Raw genomic sequence first — 24,555 nt, 5'->3', positions numbered from 1 at the left:
CTCCGTACTACAAACTCAATGAGTATACACTGTCTACTATAAGTATGGTTAGGAGAATTAGGACGATGACCGTTCCCACTCAAGTATACTTCCAAGTTTCCCAAACATACAATGACAAACAACTGAAGCACATTGGGGTTAAATATCTCTCTTGATTCTCCACCTTTGAAAGTTCTGAAAACATTTTTAATGAGAAAGTGCCCAAGTAGAATATCAACATGTGCACATTTGATCCATAAAACTCACAGAAACACATTTAATTCTGAAATTTCTGAGATTTTCGAAGACCCGCCATTGTGCTACTGTCAAAACTTCTAATTAACTTCAAAACAAGAGCCCTATTTACAAGAGTATCAAAAAGTAATGAAAGACAAGAAGAGATGCTTTTGTTTTGAAAAGAGGATACTTGACTTTTAGCTTGAAGCCAGTCCCAGGACGATTTTACATTCCGCTCGCAATGCATACTTAAAAAATGTCCCGATATAGTATACATCCAGGTATTTCTCACGTACTCAATCTTTTCATACTTTCTAAAGTGAACGCAGTACATACTTATTTTGACGTCAGACTTAATATGAGTAGTAAGTTTCAACACAGATCAAGACTTACCCAAGACCAGAATGACCTATGACCAAGACAAGACCAAGATTTTTGGGAGTTAAAGCCTAGACGAGACCAAGACGATGAAAACTAATTTCAAAAACCATGACAAAGTTGAACAGTTGAAGAAAATTCTTTCTTTGGTTTTAGCTTATTTTGAATACATTTGCTCTATCAAAGCAGAATCTCAACTCCTAACAAATTGGTTTAACTAAATCATTGGAAGAAATACACTCTTGCATGTTTTTAAAAGCCACTGATGTCCAGAAATGTTTTAAATATTTGAAAAACAAGACTTTTATTTGTGAGATGAAAGTACAGTAAGCGTCTAGAGGTATTTCTGTCTAGAAATAAGATGGATGGTCCCAGCTTTTGCAGGTGTGTAACATAAGGCAACCCAAAAGATTTCCAAGGAGGAAGAACAATCAGTGAGGCAATGGGAAGTGTTTAAATTGAAATTTCAACATTAATGAATCAGAAACAATTAAACTGTAAATAACATCAAATGCCCAGCCTGAACAAGCTCAATAAAAAAATACAAAAACAACTAAAAATTAAAGTTGCCACCTTTTGCCACTACGCCCCCCACCTTTCACTACCGCTTGTGTACAGCGATGTGTGTCACTCGTTCACAACATCGAGAAGAATGGAAGGTTGGAAGGGTGGATTAATGCATGAATTGAAGATATAATTTGTTTTACCAAGTTCTTCTCCTTATTATCACATTAATAAAGTTGAAGAATAGCAGAAATCAGTGCTGGTCTTGAACCGTCTTGACGGAGAATCCCGAGACTGAGACCAGACTGATAAAATGTGATCTTGAGACCGAGACCCTAGTTTCTGATTAGCAAGTAAGTTTTTTTGTTTCTAAACCAGGGAAACTCTACAAGTCTAAGTTTTTTAAGAAGAGAAAACAGCTTAAGGATTCAACTTAATAATTTCAGACTTATCCAACTTCTGCAAAGGCAAATGTGGAACATGCCAAGTTAGATCTTGGGAGGCTATAGCAACTTAGAGTATTTACAGCATGTAAAGAATACACTGCTACTGTCTAGGGATGTAACGATTCACTCAACTCCTGATACAATTTGATTCACTATACTGGGTTCACGATACGATTCTCTCAAGATTTATTTTACAAAATGGGACTGTAGACAAATTATGACTGAAAAATATTCCTTTATTTTTTGGGGGAAAAAAACTAGAAAATACTGTACTATTTTCCTTTTATTTTTCATTGTCAAAAGAATCCCTTGATAAACTATTCAAAACAATGCAATTTAACTAAAAATAAATCTTGAATGAAATAAATAAAGGAATAAATACAAATGAAGAAGCCTATTAATTTAAATTCTGGTTCTATAGTAAACAATGCAAAACTGCATAATAGTTTTTTTTTTTCTTTATAAAAGAGCAACCGAAAATGTATTTTGTGCCTTAACAATTGGACTTTAAAAAAAAAAAAATCAGTCTGCATTGTATTTACATCAGATATTTGTTTGAACCAGCAGAGGGCGCTGGTAACCCAGTGGTCGGTTGGCATGCAGCTAATCTAGCAGTGAAGAAGAGATGCTATTCCAGCAGACAGAGCTTACAGAAAAACGTGACTTTTACAGATATTCACGTAATATTACAGATATTCTATCGGTGCTAAAGGGGTAAGGAATCATTTATGAACATGTTTAAGAGTAGAAGGCAGCCAGAAAGAAAGTAGTAGCAGATTCCGCCAGCCGCCAACACTTCTGGATAGCACCCTCATCTGTTTAAAAAAAGTACTGCGATTCAATTTTCAGAAAATCGATATGAACCGTGATACCTATGAATCGATTTATAACTGCTTTACGATTAATCGTTACATCGCTACTACTGTCTAATGCATAGAAAACATTATTTCAGCAGTGATTTTCAACAAACTGCTTTATCATTAGGTAAGGAGTCACTCAAACACAAAACAAGTTTTGATTTAAGTTTAATAATTCTAAACGGTGATTAATAATTCAATGAATATTAGGTTGTAATCTGGGTTAAATCTGCGTTAGTTTGCCCAGGTTCATTTTCAATGCTTACATCGTGCCCTAGAACAGCTTTGCCTTCCAAGTACCTTGTGAATACATGAGCTTTAATTAGACGCTGTAATAACAGGTTAATAAAATAGCCGTGTGCAGGTATCATCTGCAAGTTTGTGGTCAGACTATTTTGCTGCAAGCATGTGTAAGAACATGGACCTGCATCACAACAGTTCTGAACAAAAACTGCATGTCTGAGTGGAATAAATCATCATCTTAAGGACTGATTAGAAGGGTTTTCCATTGGTTGAGTTTATTCCTCAGAGAGTGACAGCAGTGGGCACCACTGGGACTGTTATTAAGCAGGCGAATAATGGTGCATGAAGGTTAGCAGTGTTTCCTATGGAGTATCTTTATGGAGCTGTTGTTCAATCCCCAGATTTGGCTGACCCTGCATATCTGCCTATCTCTGCCCCACCCCCAAGCTGTGATAGTAATGTGCTGCCCTAGAAGCGTGCCAGCACTTACTCTGTACACAGGATGAAAAAAAAGAAAATCACAAATCCCCTCAGAGCTGACAGCTTGGGGATTTAAACCACCCGTCCTATTATTGTTTGCACATCTCTTGGATGTTTTTACTCACAACTGCTGGTTCTGGAAAAAGAAACACAAAACTCAGGTTTTATGTGTTTATTTATCATCACGATTACTGACCATTTTATTAGGGACAGGAAGGGCAGGATAAAACATTATTGTAAATGTTTGCTTTTGTAAGACTAAAGTTAGAACTGATTCAAAGATCTTATGAGGCTAAAATTCACACTGAAAAAAATTCGAAACTCAAATAACATTTTGAAACCCAGAGATGTAAAAAGTACTGATATATGCTACTTAAGTAGAAGTACTGTTACTTGATTGATATTGTAATTCATGCATAAAATACTCATGTATAAGTAAAAAGTAGCTCAATTAAATAGTACTCAAAGTCAAAGGTAGTTATTTTCACCCCCAACGTTTTTTTTGGTAATAAATCATCAAACATTAAACATCTGATATATAAACTTAAAAATCTACACAACTGAAACTTAAATCTGCTCTACTTGAATCTTGAACCATGACAGAGGGGCATGGCTGAATTTGAAGCGTAAATCCCGCCCCCCACTATATCGCGGCATCCAATGAGGAGGCTCCTTCGTGGGCTCACCCCTTCTTTTTCTAAATCCTGTGATTGGAGCTGGAGGGGGTGACCGCCAAAATTTTGTTTTCTGCGGTTTTATTAACTAAATTACTTCATTATAAAGTACAGACAGCACACAGACGTACGTTTTTTTCAGAAATTATTACTTTTGTGATATACTATGATACTAATAAGAATATTTTCTTTATATAAAGAAAATTATTTGTGTACTCCAGTTTTAATTTATTATCCACAAATGACGAAAGAATTGAATTCAAAATAAAATAAGAATATCAGGCTTTAAGTATATCTAAATTTATCAACTCTAAAACTGAGAAAATAACCAACATTCAATGCTGTTTTGCCACTGTGCATTACATTTAATCTGATTGGTCAGCAATGATGTAATGCATTTGATTTTCGTCTGGTCATTTCATTTTTTGCAGTGTCACAATGGTCCGTTGACTATTTTAAAATGAAAAAATAACAATTTACTCAGCAAAAGTAAACTTACTGAAATAGAAATATACTCAAAAAAAGTAAAAGTACCCATAAAAACAACTGAATTACAGTGACGTGAATCCTTTACTTTCACCTCTGTTGAAACCGTCCTTCAAAAATCTTAAATTAGCTACCTTTTGAAACACTGGACCAGACAGCAAAGAATTTAAATGCGAGACCCAGAATCAAAGATCAGTAGTTTATTCCAAAAAAGGTTCAAAAGCAGGCAGAGTTTACTGTAAATCAGGCACTGGAATAGTGAGACGGCCAACACTAAGTAGTGAAAAGGAACAGCTGGGTGAACAGGTGAGACTAATGAGGAATGAAGTGACCTGAAATGAGGGGATAACAGGAACTAAAACATGAGGTGACAAAATAAAACAGGAAGTGCACAAAACAAACCATGGGCGTGACACCTTTAAACAACATTTAAAACTGTCAAGTTTGGAATATTTTAGAGGAATGTTAAACCCCTCTAGCAATACGTTTTTTATTAATACCCATACATTTCACAGGAAGAGAAATATATGTTTTTTAAAAAATCATTTTGTCATCTTTTTGAATATGTTTTCTCCTTTTATTCAGACGAGATTTTTTTTAAGGAAAAGGACTTATAAGGACACAACAAAGCAATCAGCAGATGCCTCTGAGGAAGACTGTGCAGTTGATGGTTGAAACATGTCAGGAGATCAAAGTAAATTTCCTAAAAAAAGTTGTCTGATGAAAAAAATAAATCACTATGTATTTATTATAAAATAAATAAATTGATCACTATATAAATAGAATGAAAGTGAAATGATTTAATATGATAGGAAATGTTGACAGTAAAACACATTTGTGCCTGGTTGAATTTTACAATTCAGTGAATTGTTTCAAATCACTTTTTTTTCCTCTGAAAATATATCAATATGTTTTTAAAATGTTGTTGATGCTGATAGAATCTGTATTTATGAATAAAAGTAGCGACGAGAGAGAAGAGTCGCTGTGTTGATGGTAACACAGCAGCTCTAGTGACTGTGTAGCAGCAGCAGCATCAGCACCGCCTTTAACACCTCCTCCTCTTCCTCCTCCTCCCCATCCTCATCCTCTCCACCACCGCACACACACTCAGAGGACACACAGTCAGTCAGAAAGAGCCAGTCGACCTGAATTATAACAGCAGCACAATTATCTGTAAACACTCTCCCCAGAGTTGTTGTTTTTTCTTCCTGCATTTGGAATAAATACAAGAGTAAAAGAGAATTTAGGATGAAGTAAAGGACTCCTGCCTAATGACAGACATTGGTGAAGTGAGGTCTGATGAAGAGAAGAGAGGAAGAGGAAGGTGAAGAGTGTCCCAAACAGAGATGCTGTCCTTTGGAGTCATGCAAAGTGCTGTTGTTGATGGTTTCTCCTCCATAAGCCTCAAATGGTGAGTTTCAATCAAACTATCTTTCCTACTTTGAGGTATTTCAACAGATTTATGAGCTTTTAAATTTGATACAAATTGCTACCATGATTCATGGTTTTGTTTTTATCTTTATTTTGTTTGACTCTTAAAAAGTCTTATCCATAGTCTATAAATGACCACATGTAGCACAATGGTGTGTGATTTAATACCAGTATTTCCTCACTGGATATTTCTGAATCTATTTTTTTTTTTTTTTTTTTTTTTTTTTAAAATGATGAATTTTCTCTCCTTATTTTCTAATAAGAAGTCACACTTTAAAGAAAATAAATTCTGTTTGGTTTTGTCATTTGTGGAGCATTTTTATTGCTCTTTTATTCACATTAGTTATTCATTGCTTGCTTTTATTTGTAGTAATATAACTAAGAGTCTCTATTGTAGTTGTTGCATTATTTAGTTTAATTTTTCATCTCTAAATGTCCATAGGAAAGCTCTTTTTATTGCCTTTAAAAAAAAAAGAAAACAAAAAAAAAAACAACATTTTTCTCTTAGAAACTTCATTATAGTAATTTTTTTATTCATCTTTTTTTCTTGAAATGTGAAAGTGCTGGTTGAGTTCAAATGCTACATTTGCAAGTGTCATGTTTTATGTTTTGTCAAACTTGTACATTTTTGACTGATGGCATTAAACTATTAAACAAAAAATGTAAAAAAAAGAAAAGAAAAAAGCAGGGAAATTTGTTTTTATATTTTTTCTTAGTCCACCTTGTAAACTAGGTTAACTAATTTTAAGATTTTGATATTTCATTTTTTTCATATATTATCCCAATATACCGATATTAGCTCAGCAATTATTTCATGTTCTATAATGTTTTCTAATGCTTATTATATAAATCATAGATGCCGCATCATAAAAGTTTATTTTCTTTATTGAAAGCGCAGGTGGTTGTTTTCGGACATTCTCCGTCTGTTTTTCTTTAATTGCAGATGTTTTAATCGTGTTACGTTTTGAGAACACAAATCCTCTCCAGTTTGCTCCATAAACCTAAAAATGGCAGAGCAGACGTGTATTTGAACTGTGCTCCAGCAGGATTACAGGCAGGAGCAATGGGAGGTCCTGCTGATGGTTGTGATTTCATTCAAATTCAACATACTTCACACTTACAGTATATACAGTATATCCTGATGAAACAAAAAGAGAATGACATACAGAGAGAAAAAAAAAAACTTCTTGTTAAACAAAAATTGATGTACACATGCTCGTCACATTGCCAGATTAGCGTTTCCGTGACAGCGCTGTGGTAAAGTCACACTGCAACATCAAACTGTCATAATGAGGGCACATCACATCGGTGTGGCTCAGGAGGAGCAGATTACCATCAAGGGAGGACGAAGGATTTGACGCTTGGGATTCAGCCAAATGGGCAATTTAATCAGAGGGCGTTTTATGCAGAAGAAGTATGTCAGTCTCCTTGTTGGGTAATGATTTATCCCCACTGGTATTTTCCATAGTCTCTTTGGACTTCATCTGATATTAACCCTGGGGCAAAAATAAAATTCTGAAAAGTTCTCAGCCAGTTTCTCTGCTTTGCTGCACCACGGCAGTGTTTTAATTAGTGTGGATTCAGCCCTGATCACATAAACACAGCCTATGGTTTATCATATAAGGTGTCTGTTATGACATACTGTGTGCTATGTTCTTTAGGAAGCTTTTTAGTGGTATTATTTACAATTGGTGAGGTGAAATTGGACAAAAACCATATGGAGATAATGCTAATCTCACCTCAGTCAACTGAACTCAGATGCCCCACATTTTGCTAATTATTAGTGACTAGTTTAGTTTCCATTTCTCAAAGAAAGTACAACACTTAACAATCTTGAAATGGCCACTGTTTGACATTTTCGCAATGGTTTTGTGCATTACATTATAGGATGTGGAGTCCCGTAAGAGAAGTTTTTTTCCTTCATTCCTTGGTATTACCACTCCAAAAAATACTGCCAAGGTGACCTTCCAACACATTTCTGGTGTTTTTATGAACCAGGGTTGGGTTCAATTACATTTTTCAATTACAATTAAGTTTTCAACTATCCATGTTCAATCACAATTCAACTATGCTTACGATAACCAGCATTTTCTCTTATAATTATGAATCAATTACAGCTACATTCTCAACGACTAAAGTTTAATTTCAATTTTACCAACTTTTATTGATGTAGCAATGCGGTTTTTTGTGTGCACAATGTTGTTTTAGCATCTTTACATTTAAATTTTAGTCCATTTATTTTAATATTTTATGTAAAAGCCCAACGAGAGACAAAAGTAGGAATCTTGCGTTAAATATGAACTTTTCTTACAAAACATCACAGTATTGTTACTCTGTGAAATTGTATTGTCCCTATTTAAATAAACTTCTATTATTCTGAATATCTCACAAAGTGAGGTGATATAACAGGAAATCCAGGGAACAAAAATGGTGTCAAGCAAATCACTGTCCTTCTTGTCTGGCGAAGAAGTACAATAAATCACCGTAAGAATAAATTAAATTCCACAATGCAATGCACAGAATTTTTTCAACAATGTAAATAATTCACACTGGAGATCTAAACTACAAAATTCTAGCAGCAATTTCAACCTTTTACATCTATTTTTCAAGCATATTATCTTTGGTTTATTGATCTATGAGGCCGACACTATGGAATTAAAGGAAAGTCTCCTGTAGATTTTAAGTCAACAATGACTCTATCTGAACTATTGATGAAGTTTTAAATACTCAGCTTTGGTCAACTGTGTCAGTTTTCAGCAGCATAGCAGTACAGCAGAACTTAAAGCTTAATGTTAAAACAGAAAACAAACTGAGATCACTGTGTGAAGAGGAGTTTTACACCAAAATAGTACTTTGTTCTAAGTGGTGCCACAAAACTGGTTTTTGGACTGAATCTAGGCCAGGATTTATATCCGTTGAACTTATTGTGCTATGTGGGCCACATGGCCATTTGCAGTCATGATGCAGACATGGAAAAGCATCAGATCTAAACTGCCATAGGAATAAAGACTTGAATGTAATTGGCCCAGGGCATGTGTCAGCAGCAGCCTTTTGTTGTTTGGCCATGAAAAAGCATCTTTATGTTCAAGAGTTTTTTCACTGGGCCAGCGTTTCTTTCTGTGTTCTGCAAACCTTTTAGAAAAAGTGTTTGTCTTTTTCAGTTTTGTTCAGTAGAGATATTCATCTTGAACTCTTGACCCTTTCTCAAAGATTACTTGACTTTTATATGAGATTCAAAAGTATGTTCGCTTTGTCAGTGTCCTACGTTCATTTAAAAGCTGCAGTATGTAGAATCTGACTTAGGCTGTGTTTGAAATCGCATACTAACGTACTACTCATACTGGATCTGACGTCAAAACTAGTATGCAGTGCTTTCACATTAGTTAGTAGGCAAAGATTGAGTATGCGAGAAATAACTGGATGTATACTATATTGGGACATTTCCTAAGTATGCACGGTTGGCACACTAGTCATACTAAACCACCCATGATGCGTTGCGAGCAGAATGTAAAACCGTCCTGGGACTGGCTTCAAGCTAAAAATCAAAAATTCTTGGAAGTAAATTTCAGTGGGAACGGTCACCATCCTAATAATCCCAACCATACTTAGTATATAGTAAACAGTACATACTCATGTTTGTAGTGCATAGTACGGAGTATGCCATTTTGAACACAGCCAGACTTCCTAAGTTACTGTTGTTGACCGGCATCCTCGTGAAGGCGCAATTCTGTTATTTGGTTGATCTCACTTTCTTTCTTTGACTCTCACTTCTCTATGTTGGTCTTCCTTTTGTTGGCTTGCCTTGCCGTGTAAGCTGTTGTGTCTAACGCCGTGATAAGGACTTTTCCAGCAGGAACGTCCACCATTGGACTTTCACTAACTACAGTGCGTGAACGCGATTCAACTTTAGTCGAGCAGATAATTGTAACGCCCAAAACAGCTTATGGACCTCTTAGTTTGTAAAAAGATCTCTGATTGGCTCAAAGAGAACATCCCACTCCTTGATTTCTAAAGGTTGAATACGAAGCCAAGAGAAGGCGCAGAGCTCCAGTGTCCTCTCAGAACACTGTAGTATAATATGCTGAAACTTACATATTGCAGCTTTAAGTCACCAAAGGCGTGGAATCGCCTTGAGTCTTTTTAGGTGAACTTTGCTGGAGTCTCTCCCAATTAGAAGGTTAGAGATTCTTAGCATTTTGGGAATGAAAAGGAGAAAAAAAAGAATGTGTCAACACAACAATCTGGTTGTGTGGGTGTGTTTTTTATGACAGTGGGGCTTTTCATTTATTTTCACCCATAGATTATCTGTCAGTCAGCGAGGATATGTCCTGTGTTTGTTCTTTATTGGTGGCTTTAAAACTGATTAAGATCGATTTCTGGAACCTGTGTGAACCTGTGAGTCAAACAGAACTTCTCTTCGGAGACGTAAATGAAACAACAGATAAAAAGAACAAAAGATTGAGTGCTGGAATGAAAACTTTTTATCCCTCTGATGTCGCTCTATGCATCCACCAGATGTATTAAATGGTGAAATCATGAAACCATAAAAGAGAAACTAAACCCTGAGGTTTTGGTTAAGCCTCTACTATGAAATCTCCAAAGAACAATGTATGCTATGCAATCTACCAACTCAATACTCTATACCTCTCTATTCACAGTTCTCTGAATCCAAACTACTCACCACAGATTATAGAGACAACAGCTGCTAGTTTTTATAGAAGGGGCGGAGCCAACAGTTGTGTTTCGTGACGTAAGAAGCTGCCAAATTGTTAACAGCAGGGGTTCTCAACTGGTTTCACCCTGGGACCAACATTTTGCCATGGTCATTAATTTGCGACCCACTTTCAGACAAAATTAAATCTATATATCTTCGTGTGCAACGTGCATTTCACAACATGCCTGTCAAAAAAAAAGTTTATTTAAAAAAAAAAAAAAAGTCCAACATGAGAGATATTATTTTTGACCAGCTTTCCGCGACCCACCCAGTACTGGTCCGCGACCCACTTTCGGGTCCTGACCCCCCAGTTGAGAATCACTGACCAGCAGCACAACATTTAATTGTAAAAGCCAGGTTTAAACCAATAGAGGGCAGTCACTCTCACATTTTTACAACAAAATACACCAAATTTAAATACTCTGACTAAAATGTCAATTGTTGAACCAGGACCATTTAATAGCACTACTTCATACCCAAATTAGTTTGTTTTCAGCAGGAAAAAATGGTTTTTGGGGTTTAGTTACTCTCACACTTCTCATATCATCAGATTGAACTATTGCAGAATCCATGGCCGCAAGTGTAAAATGTTGTCCAGAAATAGAAATGAGCGCATGTTTGTTTTTTGTTTTTTTAAAGGCTATCATTGGAAATACCCATTTGATAGATGTTGTGTTTTTGTTCTCATTTTGCTGCTGAAACATTTTTCTTGATTGCCAATAAGTCATAAAACTTGCTGGACATGAATTAATAATGGTTATGAATAAACAAAAACTAAACTAATTAAGTCTGGCCTAAAACAAAGGCAAGGGAATGACTGGCTGCTCAAAGTGTTTAAGGTTGAGCAGTTTTCACTAAAAGATGTTTAAACCAAGCACGGTCTTCATCAGGGTTAGCAAACATTTGTGGTTGTTGTCACACCTTTTATATATAAGCATCAGCCAATTAAAAATAGTCATATGAAGTCCTCCCACCAGGCTCACTTACTGGTATCACGTATTGGCCACGCCCACTCCCATACCTTGTGATTGGGAGGCAATCACTCAGACAATGAAAGGGAGAAACAGGTGAGGTCATTTAAGTAATCAGCAAATGAAGGCGAGAACAAACCTGAAAAACAATAAGAATGAGACGACCCAACGTATAATACAAAAACATGAGATTTGTACTTTTGAATTCAAAAGTAACAACTTGAAATTTAATTTACTGTTTTGAAACTGAGTAAATCGAAATTGTATTTTTTTCTGTTGAAAAAAAAAAAAAATCTTTGCACATTCCAAAAATTCAACATTTGCAATATTTATTTATTTATTTATTTATTTTTCTTTTCATGTACCCCTTTTGTTTTGGTTTTTGGTCTTTGCTTTTCACAAGAGTTACCATGCTTCTGCCCAAAACAACGTTTAATGGATACACGTTCAAAGCACAATTATACTTTGTCAACATTAAGAAATATTGCTTTTATTTTGCAAAAATCTACAATGGAAACCCAGCTAATAATACAAACCACGAAACACCATCTTTGAGGCGATGCTGCTCTTAGATAGCTCTCTCTTTCCTCAGACTAGGCTTTGAGTGCAATTGTTAAAAGTGAACAAGATTAAATACCTCATCTTTCAGAGTTTGGCCCCTCAGACACAATCCAAATGTTGAGTCCTTTTAGTTCCTCTCCCTCTCTGCTTTTCAGACTGATTGATCTCACTGCTGGAAGGAACAGACCTTCCATGATTTGGCAAAGTAAAAAGCATCTATTCAAAGGATTGTTTAGTGTCCCGACATTAAAGCAGCCATTAACCGTCTGGGAGTTCAATCATAATTTCATATCTTTGTCTCGACTGTCTACATTCATTTGTCCAAGGTCACTTTGTGATGCTGCAAACCCAACACGTTATAGAAAGAAGAAGACGAGGAAACAACTTTGTTCTCTACGTGTGAGCACTATTTCTAGAATACACACGGTAGCTTTCTGAAAATCAAGATTCAGTTATGTGCAAATGTCATGATCTTGTCATCTGGTGCATTGTCTTTGAGAAAACAAGTAACTTCATGTAGCAGGAGCAGCTAAACTGTTGCAATATTTAGGCTAACAAGAGAACTTCCTTTCTTGTCCTAAGCAATAGGTCAGTGGTTCCCAAACTGGGGTACGTGTACCCTTTGGGGTGCTTGAACACAGATTTGTAAAGTTTTTTTTTTTTTTACATTACATAGATTTTTCATTTTTTTTACATGCACACAGGCTTTTTTCTCATCCATCAATAATCATTTGTGACACAACTCTTTAAAGGTCACATATCATGCTATTTTTCACCCATCTCCATTTGTTCTAAGAACCCCAAAAACATAATATTTGAGGTTTATTTTCCCAAACTCGCCTGTTTTCCGGAGTTTTAGCCTCTGAAAAGTCACTTTCTGAGCAGCTCTACACAAACAGGCTGATTTGCGGCCTACTTATGCGTGTCTATAGCTCTCATTGGGCATTAGGCAGGGGTACACCCTGGACAAGGTGCCAGTCCATCCCAGGGCAACACACATTAATTCCTACGGTCAGTTTAGACACTCAAATTAACCTGTCATGTTTTTCGGTTTGTGGAGGAAGACAGAGTACCTGGAGAAAACCCACGCAAGCACGGGGTCAACATGCAAACTCCAACACAGAAAGGTTCCAAGTGTCCACACCAGGGCTTGAACCAAGGACCTTCTTGCAGTGAGGCAGACCTGCTAACCACTAAGCCACCGTAAAAAAAAAAGGTGATCAGATGAAGACATAGTGTAGGCCTCAAAATCAATACATTGGCTGGAAAACGATGTAAAAGATTGAAATTACCATTTAAAAGTTTCACACATTGCATTGTGGGATATAGAGTCCGACCACAATGACCATGTTTTTGGGGTTAAATGCAAAAAATCACAATGAGAATGAAGTAAAATCACTTCTATGCATGTCTACAAAACTCCCTATTCCACAATGCAATGCATAAATCTTTTCTGAAAATGTCAAGATAATTTACAGAGGAAATGAAAACAAACTTTCAAGCAGCAATTTCAACCCTTTACACTTTTGTTCGAGCAATTGATCACCAATGCATTCATATATGAAGCCTACACTATATTTTTGTCTAATAAATTAAATCTGTATTTGTTTTTACTCAGTTAAACTTGCTCATGTCGGATTAATGTGTCCTTGTCACATTAGCGCAATTGCTAAATTGAGGTGCCTAGACTGTTTTCATGTGGAGGTGGTGAAATAATACTTGACAGAAAAGTTTTTATTTCCTATTTAACGTTCTTGTCTATATAAATTAACAAGGTTTTTTTTTTTTTTTCCAAATAGCTCGAGTCGACGAAGACCAATTTGTATCAGATCTCCCTCCTGATATCAATAGAATGGTTTTGCACACATATTCCTGACTTGGTTAATGATTTACAACTATCTACAATACCTATTCCAAGTTAGGAGCTCGCTATCCCCCTTAAGTCCGATCCATTTTCATGTGTTATTCATCCATAACATCTCTGATGTACATCATTGAACCCAAAGCGTTGCACGTGTGAGCTCAGACGACCTCATTTGTCAGATCACACAGGAGTTGTATTGAAACTAATTCCCTTCCCTCATTATTTGTGCTATTATTAACGTTGCAGACGGGGCACTTGGCATGTTGTTGCTCCGAGTCTTAACTCTCCTCTTGTCAGAATGAGGAATTACAACTGCATTACCACACTTTGGTCCCATCACAGTCTGGGACAAGACTTATGTGGTGGATGACCACATCATCAGAACTGTGACCCACTTTTACCACATGTTACATTAGCGTGTAAACGCTCAAACTGTTAATGCGTTAGTCTTATTAGTTCACATGTCGAGCTTTATCCTAATAAGTTTCTCTGCTTTTTGTTATGAGCAGTCAGTTTATTCATATTTATATTTATTGATTGATTGATGTCTTTATTTTTGAACATGTACATTTACAAAAGAACAACAGTTGAAAAAAAAGGAAAATATAAAATGATGAATTACAATAGCAGAACAGATTGATATGATCCACCAACACTGGAGTCGGAAGAAGAGTAAACTTAATTAATCCTACCCCTTTATTTGTATACTACCCATTTTTATTTTACAACTAATAATACAACTAATTACCCATATACAGTATGTATCATTAAACACACAATCTACACATCCACAAATAGTCCATAGCTAATTATCAAAACAGAAAAAAAACACAAAAACTGGTGATTAGCAATGGTAAAAGTAATGAATTACAAGTACTCACGTTAATGTAATTGAATAGCTTTTATGGATAATTTCACTTTTTTGAGTATATTTTGGAATCAGTAGTTTTATCAGCACTTAAGCACTTTTTAAAAGAAATAAAGTAATTTGTTACATTTCTATACCCAACTGTTACTCAGTAAATTATTGTTTTTTTTTTTGTTTTAAAATGATTACCGGACATTGTGAAACTACAAAAAAATGAAATGACCAGACAACAATCAAACGCATCACATCATAGTCGACCAATCAGATTAAACGCAGTTAATTAGTGATCAGATTCATTCCTGTACCTTGTGAAAATCAAGTTTTTATACGTGTTTTTAAACTGAACATGTTTGAACATTTTCTGTTCCATAACTTTACTCCACAAATTGATATATATATAAAAAAACATTTCAAAGTTGTTCGGACACTTAAAATCTCTAAATTTATTTACTTTATTGTTGTTTATTTGACAGGGATCAATGCATATTACATTGCTTTATAAACAATACAAAGTAAATGTAATGCATACAGGTTCAGTGCTTGATAAATATCATCAACCCTTTATTATGATGGATGTAAATGAAATGCATGACATAAAAAAAAAAAAGAAGAGTAGGTCCAAGAACCCAATCAGATGTTTTTTAAGCACCACAGATTAGTTTCTGATCTATTCCTGTTTGTTTTTAACAAACAGACTCCTTTTGTCTCCCTGCGTTGCACCTGACATCTGTAAAAGCCACTAAACCTTTGACTGTTTGCTTGCCTGCAGGACGTCTCAGGGGTTTTCAGGCATCAGCAGGTGCCACGAGCATAATAAAAGGGAAACTTACACTAACACAGAGCTCCGCCCCCACGTCAGCTCACAAACACAAACCACAGACACACACGCTCGTGCTCTATTATCCTCATTCTGTTGTTTTGATCCAGTCAATTTCAATGGAATTTGGAGTCAGGCAGTTGTAATTCTTACTTTGACAAGTTAAAAATAGCTCTTTTATTTATTTATTTATTTAAGTAGGGACAGTTCATATTAATGAACGTTCAAAAAAATGTTTGCTTGTACGCAGTACATTTTTTGTATGCTTTATTGCGCATGCAAAATGTTTCCTAATGCTTTACCTAAATAAACAAAATATGCAGTTTATTAGCTTTAAATAACTACTGCTTATCCCCAGACATCCAAAGTTACATTCAAGTTATTTCAGAGTAAAGTGAGACAAGTGATTGTTTTTCATCATCCATTTATCTTGCAGACTATGTTGTTTAGGGTGAAAATATCCCAGAGAAAATCTGGTGTCACATACTGAGTTTACCTTTGTACTCAGATTATCACCTTAACTCTAACCTATTCCAAATAAAAACTACCATTACCCATGGCCCTAACCCCAACCCCCACTTTTATGAATTGTGCTTTATTTTTTTAATTTTTATGTTTCTTTAATATTTCCTTAACTCATTTTATGAGTTTTTATTTGTTTGTGTGATGATGATCCTTTTATTAATTTTATTTCCAGGTTGCTGTGGTTTGGACTTGTGTTGACCCTGGGTGACAGTTTCTCCTGGGGGACCGCCTTGTTTTTTAGTTTAGTTTTTTTTTTGGTTCCAAGTCTAGGGTGTCTAAATATTTAAATTATTTTTCTTTTACTTTTAATTTTTCTTTTTCACTTTAAATTTCTTTTATTTTTCATTGCTTCATTGCCCCACTAAGACACACCAAGAAAATAAAAACAAACAAACGATGAGGATGACTCACCTGGGGGAGGAAAGATGTCCTGCGCCCGTGCCTAACCCTAATACACTAACCTAACCCTGACCTAATCCAATAACAAATAAAACACGTATCTATTCACTTTGAAAACAACAGGAAACAAAAATGAATTATTGTTTTTTTTTTCATTTTCCGGTAGTGTGCATGTGCGCATATACAATCTCAGTACGATGCACACTCAGTATATGACAGTGGACGTACGGTTGCCCTAATGTTGGCATCACAGATGGCAGAGAATACAGTTGATGTTGCTCTGTTGTTGTGCGGTAAAGAAGGGGCGTTCAAGGACCGTCGAAAAGTTTATTTAAAAAAAAAAGAAAAAAGTACTATATTTGGGGCTGATAATAAATAATATCTGGGGCTTTAACCCCAAACTGAACTGCCTAATGACACCAGCTAGATATGTATCAGCTATTGCAAGTTTTTTAAACTAGTAACAGGAAGGGATTGGGTTATAAGGAAAAACAGATAACAAAAAAGCACAGAACAGCTAAAGAAGCCTTAATTATCCATAAAGAGTATTTGTCTTAATAATGAGTCGTTGCCTTATTCCTGCCTCTGGCTGTGTTATAATATGACTCAGTGTTCACTGTAGAACTTTGCTGCCTGTGAACTTGGGCATAAAAGGAGCTAGTTAGCTCTTAAGAGAAATGACTCAATGTGTTAAATGTTTTGTTAGAGCTGAGATCGTCTATTGAACACTTTAGGATGTTGTTCTCATACAGGTCACCCACATGATACCACGGTTGGGCTCAATCATAGTCAAAGAATTGATAATTAAGTGCAATTATTAAAGAAAAAAAAAAAAAAAACTACAATTATGGCATGGTTATAATTGTAATTTTAAAAATCCGTTGCTGTCGTAATTGTAATTCAATTGTAATTGAGTGTAGATAATTGACTTTGTAATTGTAATTGCCGTGAAAATTCTATAAAAAATTGTCAATTATAATTTAACTCAAAACTGTGGAACCATGTTACAGTTCTATGTACAGTTCTACACATATGTAGTTAACAATTATTAAAATATGTTTCATATCAATCTTTGCCACATTTTATCATTGAAAAAATATTTAAATTGATGACCATACTGACACAAAAAAGCCTCAGACGCCCACACCAAAAATAATAAAACCTATATTTTAATTGATTAGAAAGCCTAACAAGGTAACTAATACAGTAGATAGGAAATAAATTAGTTTTTAGTGTATTTTACAGCTGATTTAGGACCCGTTATCATAAGGGATGCTAACAGAAAGCTAACACAAGATAGAACATTAACGTTAATTAGGTTTTATATTTCAGGCTCAGTAATTGTGATTAATTAGAATTGAACTTTAGTAATTGAGAATGTAATTGTAATTGACTATCTGAGGATAAATAAATGTTGTAATTGGAAAAAAAATGTTGGTCACTGTAATCATAATTGAACTGTAAATAAACATGGGTAATTAAAAACGTAATTGTAACTGAAAAATGTAATTGACCCCAACCCTGCCTGATACACACACAGCAGATACACAGAAAAGATGAGCCAGATAAATCATACATTGTTTAATCTTTACAGGTAATTCTACCTTCAACTGGTAGAACGCCAAAGTTTTAATACAGCAGCCAAGCTCACAGAGTTTTATCAGATGGCAGAACAAAGAAAAGTCAATTTATTTCAATTTAAACTGAGGATTATCTGAATAATAACATTGGATTTGTGCCAAAGTCATACAGAAGTTTATCAAGTAACCCCTGTTTGACTTTCAGAGGAAGATGTTTTTGTAACAAATGATTTTTTGCTGGAACATCTGTAGTCAGGCTTTACTTCATCAGATCTAACAAAGTAAGAAAAAGCCAAACATATTAGAATGGACTTTGGAGAAACAGGTGGTGGCATTTGTCAACAAAGACATCTGAAATGTTTAAATGGGGCCACTTGTGATAGAGTTCAGCAATGCGTCAAAAAAAGCCAAAAGGTTGTAGGTCCACGACCCGCGTCGCTCTCTGTTATCATGTTCAATCCATCAACCAGCTTTTATTTAGACACGTTTTCCGACAGAGACACTAGTATGAAGCATTTGAGCAAATGCCTCATTAATATGCAGTACAAACACTTTTGTTTATCTTCTTTACAAGGTTTTATCTTTAAACAGCGTCTCCTGGCCTATCAAAGCTTTCTATCAGGAAATCTTGAGAATTCCAGACTCGTTTTCTTTGCATAAAGAAAAACTGTTTCCTTTATGTCATGAGAAGAATTGATAAATGGTGAACGGACTTGATTTATATATCACTTTTCTGACCACTGAAGTTGTAAAGCACTTTAATATAACAGCACATTCACCCATTCACACACCAATGGGACAGAGCTGCCATGCAAGGTGCTAGTCTACCATTGGTGCCAACTGTGGGTTCAGTGCCTTGCCCAAGGACACTTGGACACTGCATGTCCTCCCTGCATCTTCACATCGGTTTTACATTCTCTTCTCCAGTGACTAATTAACAAATTTTATCAACCTACATTTTGAAGTTCCTGCGTAATGACACACATTACCACTGGTAATTAGTTCACTTTATTACCTCGCAGTGATGGAAGCTAATGACACAAAATATGTCCTCATAGCGCTACTGGCAATTTGGGTCCCTTGTCTGTTTTGAAATTACTGTGAAAATAACAAACTTGTATTTTAGATTGTAAGATAAAACAGCCAGTCGATACATGGAGACCATGCAAACTCATACAGAATTACTTTTCTTCTGTTTATGATGCAGCAATGCCACCCAAGTTCAATATTACCTCAAATTCATTGAAAATGTGATAAACATTTCATAATTGTGATCAAAGTTCAAGTAAGGAGTTTTTAGAATTCTTCTTCTTCATTAATACCAAACCAAATGTTCGTGCTGATGGGACTTGAGTCCTTCACTTCAATAATCACTCTTTAACTGTCACTCAGCTTTAACTTAATACAGAATCATTATTAGAAACAACGAGTGGCTGTGGGTAATAGAAAATACTTAGTGTAATGAACACTGTAACGGGACACTCCTGTGACTGTGCCTTGGGCAAGGTGAGAAATAGATGACAAAATTACTTATTCCTCAGCTTTCTAATTTGATGCATAGGGTCAGCGGTGGCTGTGGCTGAGATCACGACCTTTGGCTGGACTCCAGCTTTATTATATGCACAGAGATAAGAAGGAAAGGGAGGAGGGATTCTGAACTTTCATTGGCTGAAAGAATTCTCAGCCTCTGAGCTGAAGATATTTCACAGCTGCCCGTCTCCATCTCTCATTGCTCAGTTGGCAACACATTTGATTACCAATGGCTCTTATTGATCTCACACGGAATGGTAAACAGATTAGAAAATGGATTTGTTTATCTTTGGGTAAAGCTTTGGTTGATAAAATGTCATCTGAGCTGTGGACTTCTGCTTGAGTTTGATATTTGAATATTTAGCTTACAGTTGTATGTATCGTTCTGATATTTGAGACTGAAATGAGTCCAAGAACTTTAAGAGCACAAGTGTTGCTTAGTGAGTCAGTGCTCAGTAGAGCAGAGACCTGACAAAAGCTGGGGGCGCTTTGGGAGTGCTGAGCACTCAGAGGGAAGGCTGCAGGGCGGGTCCACACCAAACTGTCTCTAATGGTGAAGAGTGAGAGGCTGCAGCTGCTTCAGGTCAGATTCAGCTTGTTTACCATCGGGATTGTGATTTTTTTGCACTCTTTGTGATTCATTTGTTTGGCTTTAAGGAAAACCTTGCAACTTTGAACTTAAATTCTTTACATTTTGCTGTAGCAGATCCCAAACGTGGCTGAACAACAATTTTTCGTTCGTTTTCACTCAGAAAGTAGAAAGATTATGAATTGTTAATAGCAAATGTTTAATATTTCACACAAGAGCCTTTTTAATTGACTATTTGCAACTGTACTCCTCGACTCGTAACATTGCTGTTTTTTGCAGCTATGTTTTGATTACTGCAGAGGCAAATGTGTGTGTGCGTGCGTGGATAACTATGTTTTCATCCTGGTATCATGTGTAACCATAGATAGGAATCAGGAATACATTTATCCATTCTGCCGTTGGAGCTCTATTTAGTTCCTGGTACAACATGAGCCATAGCAAAGTGTATATTAATGTAAAACCAATGACAATGAAAACATTCCTGTAATCTATTTCTAAATGTATTTTCTAAACAAACACCATGAGAAAAACTCTTATCTGGAGATAACTCTTGTCTTTCTTTCTTGTTTGTACCCCAGTCGCTTTCAAAGCCAGCAGCTGCCAAATGAATCATTTAATACCCTGGCTGGCGCAGCCTGGTTAGAAACTTATGGCTCTGTTGGTTTTGAATCTATCGCCTCTGCTTTGGTTTTACTTTGAGCCCCATGTGAATGAGCCAGACTGGTAAACAGTTGTTATATAAGCTGAGATTCATTACAAGGATGTTTACCTCAGGTCCTGGAGGAACGCACATGATTTAAATTTCTCTTTGCCTTAATGCATCTAATCATAATGAGTGACTTGTTATTAATAATTCCGTAGCGCTGCTTGATGGTTGCTTCATTAAATTAGGATGTGTTAAACATTTCAAACATGCATTGCTGAGGCTCTAAGATTAGGCCCCGATGATCTGGGGTGTGACTGACTCCGAAAAGATCCAAGTCTTATAATAACGACTTGTCTTTCACTCTCTTTATTACAGTTTCTAATGTTTTGCTCATCCTCTCCATTGTTCAGGATAATCTCAACATGGTGTTGAAAAGAAAACATCTCAACAGAAAACTTAACTCAAGTTGGATTCCTGCGTGAATGTGACTGGTAATGAAAAACTGCTTGAAAGACTCAAAAGGTACAAGTCAAATAAATCAATCTCATTGAAATAGTTTTTGTTTGCTTTAGAAGAGAAAATGTCAATGTATTTTCCTTGTTTTTCAGACTGGAGGCAACATGTTTGTGGAGTCGGTGGTCAGATGGTTGCTGTGGAGCTTCCTGCTCCAGTTTGAATTGGAGGTGTTTGCAGGCAGCTGCCCTCTACGCTGTGTGTGTCGATCCGAGGCCAAAGAAGTGATATGCTCTGGTAAACATTTAAATTCAGTTCCAGAGGGCTTCTCTAGCGATGCCAGGCGTTTGGATTTATCTTATAATAAGATTAAGACTGTTGGACGGCGCCAGTTTCACAGCCTTCCACAACTTCAAGAGTTGGACCTCAGCGATAATTCCATCTCGATGATTGAGGTGGAGGCTTTCCAGGGTCTTCAGAGTCTCAGGACACTTAGGATTAAGAATAACCGTCTCAAGATTATCCCAGTTGGGGTGTTTTCTGGACTCTCTAGTCTTCGCTTTCTGGATCTGAGCCAGAATGAAATTCTTGTTTTTCTAGACTATACCTTTAAAGAAATGGTGAACCTGCAGAAACTGGAAGCATCAGAGAATGATTTGGTTTTTATTTCCCAGCGGGCATTCTTTGGCCTGCAGAATTTGCAAGAGCTTAATTTAGACCGCAGCAACCTAACCTCCATTCCCACTGAAGCATTGTCTCAGCTACAAAACCTGGCACGTCTCCGCATGCTACGCCTTACCATCTCAACACTGCCCAACAACGCTTTCCGGCGGCTCCACCGCCTTCGTAGCCTTCAAATTATGAACTGGCCAACACTTGAGACAATAGCGGGCAACAGCCTAAATGGTCTTAATTTGACGTCTCTTGTTATCAGTAGCTGTAACCTTAGTACAGTCCCTTACTCAGCACTTCGAAACCTGGTGTATCTCAAAATCCTGGATTTATCTTACAATCCCATCACCGTTATACAAGGTAACCTTCTTGGGGACCTGATAAGACTGCAGGAGTTTCACCTAGCTGGTGGGAGTCTGATCAGAATTGAACCAGCCGCTTTCAGGGGACTGCCTTATTTTCGAATGCTTAACGTGACATCTAATCAACTCACTACTTTAGAGGAGAGCGCCTTTCACTCAGTAGGAAACCTCCAAATTTTGCGATTGGACGGAAACCCTCTTGCATGTGACTGTCGACTTCTTTGGGTTGTCCGCCGCCGACTGCGCTTGAACTTTGATGGACATCAGCCGTCCTGCACCTCTCCTGATGCAGTTAGAAGGCGTGTCTTTAGAGAATTCTCAGAGAAGGAGTTACCGAAACTCTTCACCTGCCGTCCAGCTCGTATCATGGACCGCAAACCAAGGGATGCACGAGTAGAAGAGGGTTCCACTGTTCTGTTGTCCTGCAAGGCTGAAGGAGATCCATCACCATCTATAACCTGGATCTCATCACACAAAAATGTTGTGACATCAACTGGACGGATTAGGGTATTAGCAAATGGCACTCTGGAGGTACGTTTTGCTCAAGTTCAGGACAGTGGCACATACCAGTGCCTAGCAAGTAATGCAGCTGGTAACGAAAGCCTGAGCTTTGGCCTATACGTCAAGGAAGTCCCAAGAAACAGAACCGGCCCTTCTTTTTACACTGAAGAAGGCTGGGGGGAGCCTTCGAATCCTAAAGCAGCAAATTCTTCAGCTCAGATAGCAAAACCCTACCCATTTGATGCCAAGACCCTCATCATTGCTACTACCATGGGATTCCTCTCTTTCCTCAGCTCGGTGGCCATCTGCTTTGTCTTCATGTTTTTCTGGAGTCAAAGCAAAGGCCAGATCAAACACACTGCAACTATTGACTTTGTTCCAAGGTCTTCCATGGGTGGAGGAGGGGGAGATGGAGGAGATGGGGGCAGGTTTACAATGAAGCTCATTTGAAGGTGATGAACATTCTTTGTGTTTGATTCACTAGACAAATACTAGAACACTTAAGACTTCTGTGAAGGCTCGAACCAGTCGTCTTTTAATTATAGAGACGAAAGTCACATCTCAACACCCACTAGACTGTCATCTACCTAATTAATGTATCATGATCCTTGAATAGAACATTGATGACAGAGGTATCCTAGGCTGTGTGCATTCATTCTCAACCATTATCTTGTACTTTTGACAATACAATATGTAAATGATAGCAGCAGTTTCACATAATATTCACATTTAGAGAAGAAACTAGGTGCTTGCAAAACATTCATCTTATACTTTTGGGCTAATGTTGGTATCCACTTGCCAGTGAGTAAATGTGAGTTGGCATCTCAAGGAAGAATGCTTTCTTCTGTCAGAAGTCAACATGGTATTTCATTCGATTGTGCAAACTCAAAAATATCATCAAATTCACCTTAGGAGTGCTGAAAACCCTTTTTTCCCAGATAAAGATGTTGGCCTCACGGATGGATAAACTAAAGATCATTTGCTCAGAAAATAAGACGTAAAAGGTTGAAATCCACCATAAACACTAGATAGATGCATAGAAGTGTTTTTATTTCATTCTTAGCGTAATTCCTTGTCTTTGCCCCCAAAAACCCCAAAATGACTTCCCAACACATTTCCTGTGTTTCACCGACAGAAATTTGTACCAAAACAATGGTGGATGTTTATTTTGGGGTGTGCACAGAATGAAGGAAAAACACTTCTGTGCATTCATTTACAGGATTCTGCATCCCACAGTGCTAAACTTTTTTGAGAATGTCAATAAAAGTGTTTCGGTAGTAGATGTAAACACAACCTTTTTAAGTGTTTTTTTTTTTTTTTTTTTGCAAATGATCTTCAATCTATTCATCCAAAGATAAGGTATACGACATCTGTATCTGATAAAAAAAATGAAGGTTTCCAGCAGTTTTAACAATGGGTTTTCTAGTTGCAACATGATATACAGTATATCCACACACATAGGTAGTTTATATAGAAAACACCTCTTTTTTTTCAATGCCTATTACACACAAAGCACCTGAGGCCCATTCCATTTGACTCAGGGCAAAAACCAGGGTACGGATGGAACAGGTCACCAATACTTTAAGCTTTATATGTAGGTTTAAAGGTTTAAAACTGATATTATATTTGAGCTCCATAGACTGTTTTACAGTGGAAACATACTAATGTAGCAGAGTGAAGTGGATAAAAGCTAATCTTATAGATAGGAATGTATTCTTTTCCCATTTTATTATCACTGCATGTTTTTAAGAATCTGCTTGTATTTTTCTTAAATGCTTCTCTGTGATT

At 36.6% G+C, this 24,555-nt stretch overlaps 1 protein-coding gene across 2 annotated transcripts; it reads left to right on the top strand.

Moving 5' to 3' along the window:
* The first annotated feature begins 5,404 nt into the window (after nt 1-5,404).
* Nucleotides 5,405-23,999, top strand: lingo4b (leucine rich repeat and Ig domain containing 4b). 2 transcript variants are annotated; one of them, XM_028471830.1, is made up of 3 exons: nt 5,405-5,695; nt 21,190-21,301; nt 21,388-23,999. In XM_028471830.1, the coding sequence occupies exon 3, from the start codon at nt 21,400-21,402 to the stop codon at nt 23,215-23,217; it is 1,818 nt and encodes a 605-aa protein (XP_028327631.1). In that variant the 5' UTR covers nt 5,405-5,695; nt 21,190-21,301; nt 21,388-21,399; the 3' UTR covers nt 23,218-23,999. The 2 variants fall into 2 exon arrangements, with proteins under 2 accessions (XP_028327631.1, XP_028327632.1); XM_028471831.1 differs by lacking the exon at nt 5,405-5,695 and adding an exon at nt 20,007-20,127.
* The last annotated feature ends 556 nt before the right edge of the window (nt 24,000-24,555 follow it).

The sequence above is a fragment of the Gouania willdenowi genome, chromosome 16 (assembly GCF_900634775.1).
Source record: "Gouania willdenowi chromosome 16, fGouWil2.1, whole genome shotgun sequence".
Lineage (NCBI taxonomy): Eukaryota > Metazoa > Chordata > Actinopteri > Blenniiformes > Gobiesocidae > Gouania > Gouania willdenowi.
This window is presented reverse-complemented; position numbering and strand designations above follow the sequence as displayed.

Coding starts and splice junctions, on each gene's coding strand:
- lingo4b (XM_028471830.1), top strand. CDS start 21,400: ATGTTTGTGGAGTCGGTGGTCAGATGGTTGCTGTGGAGCTTCCTGCTC.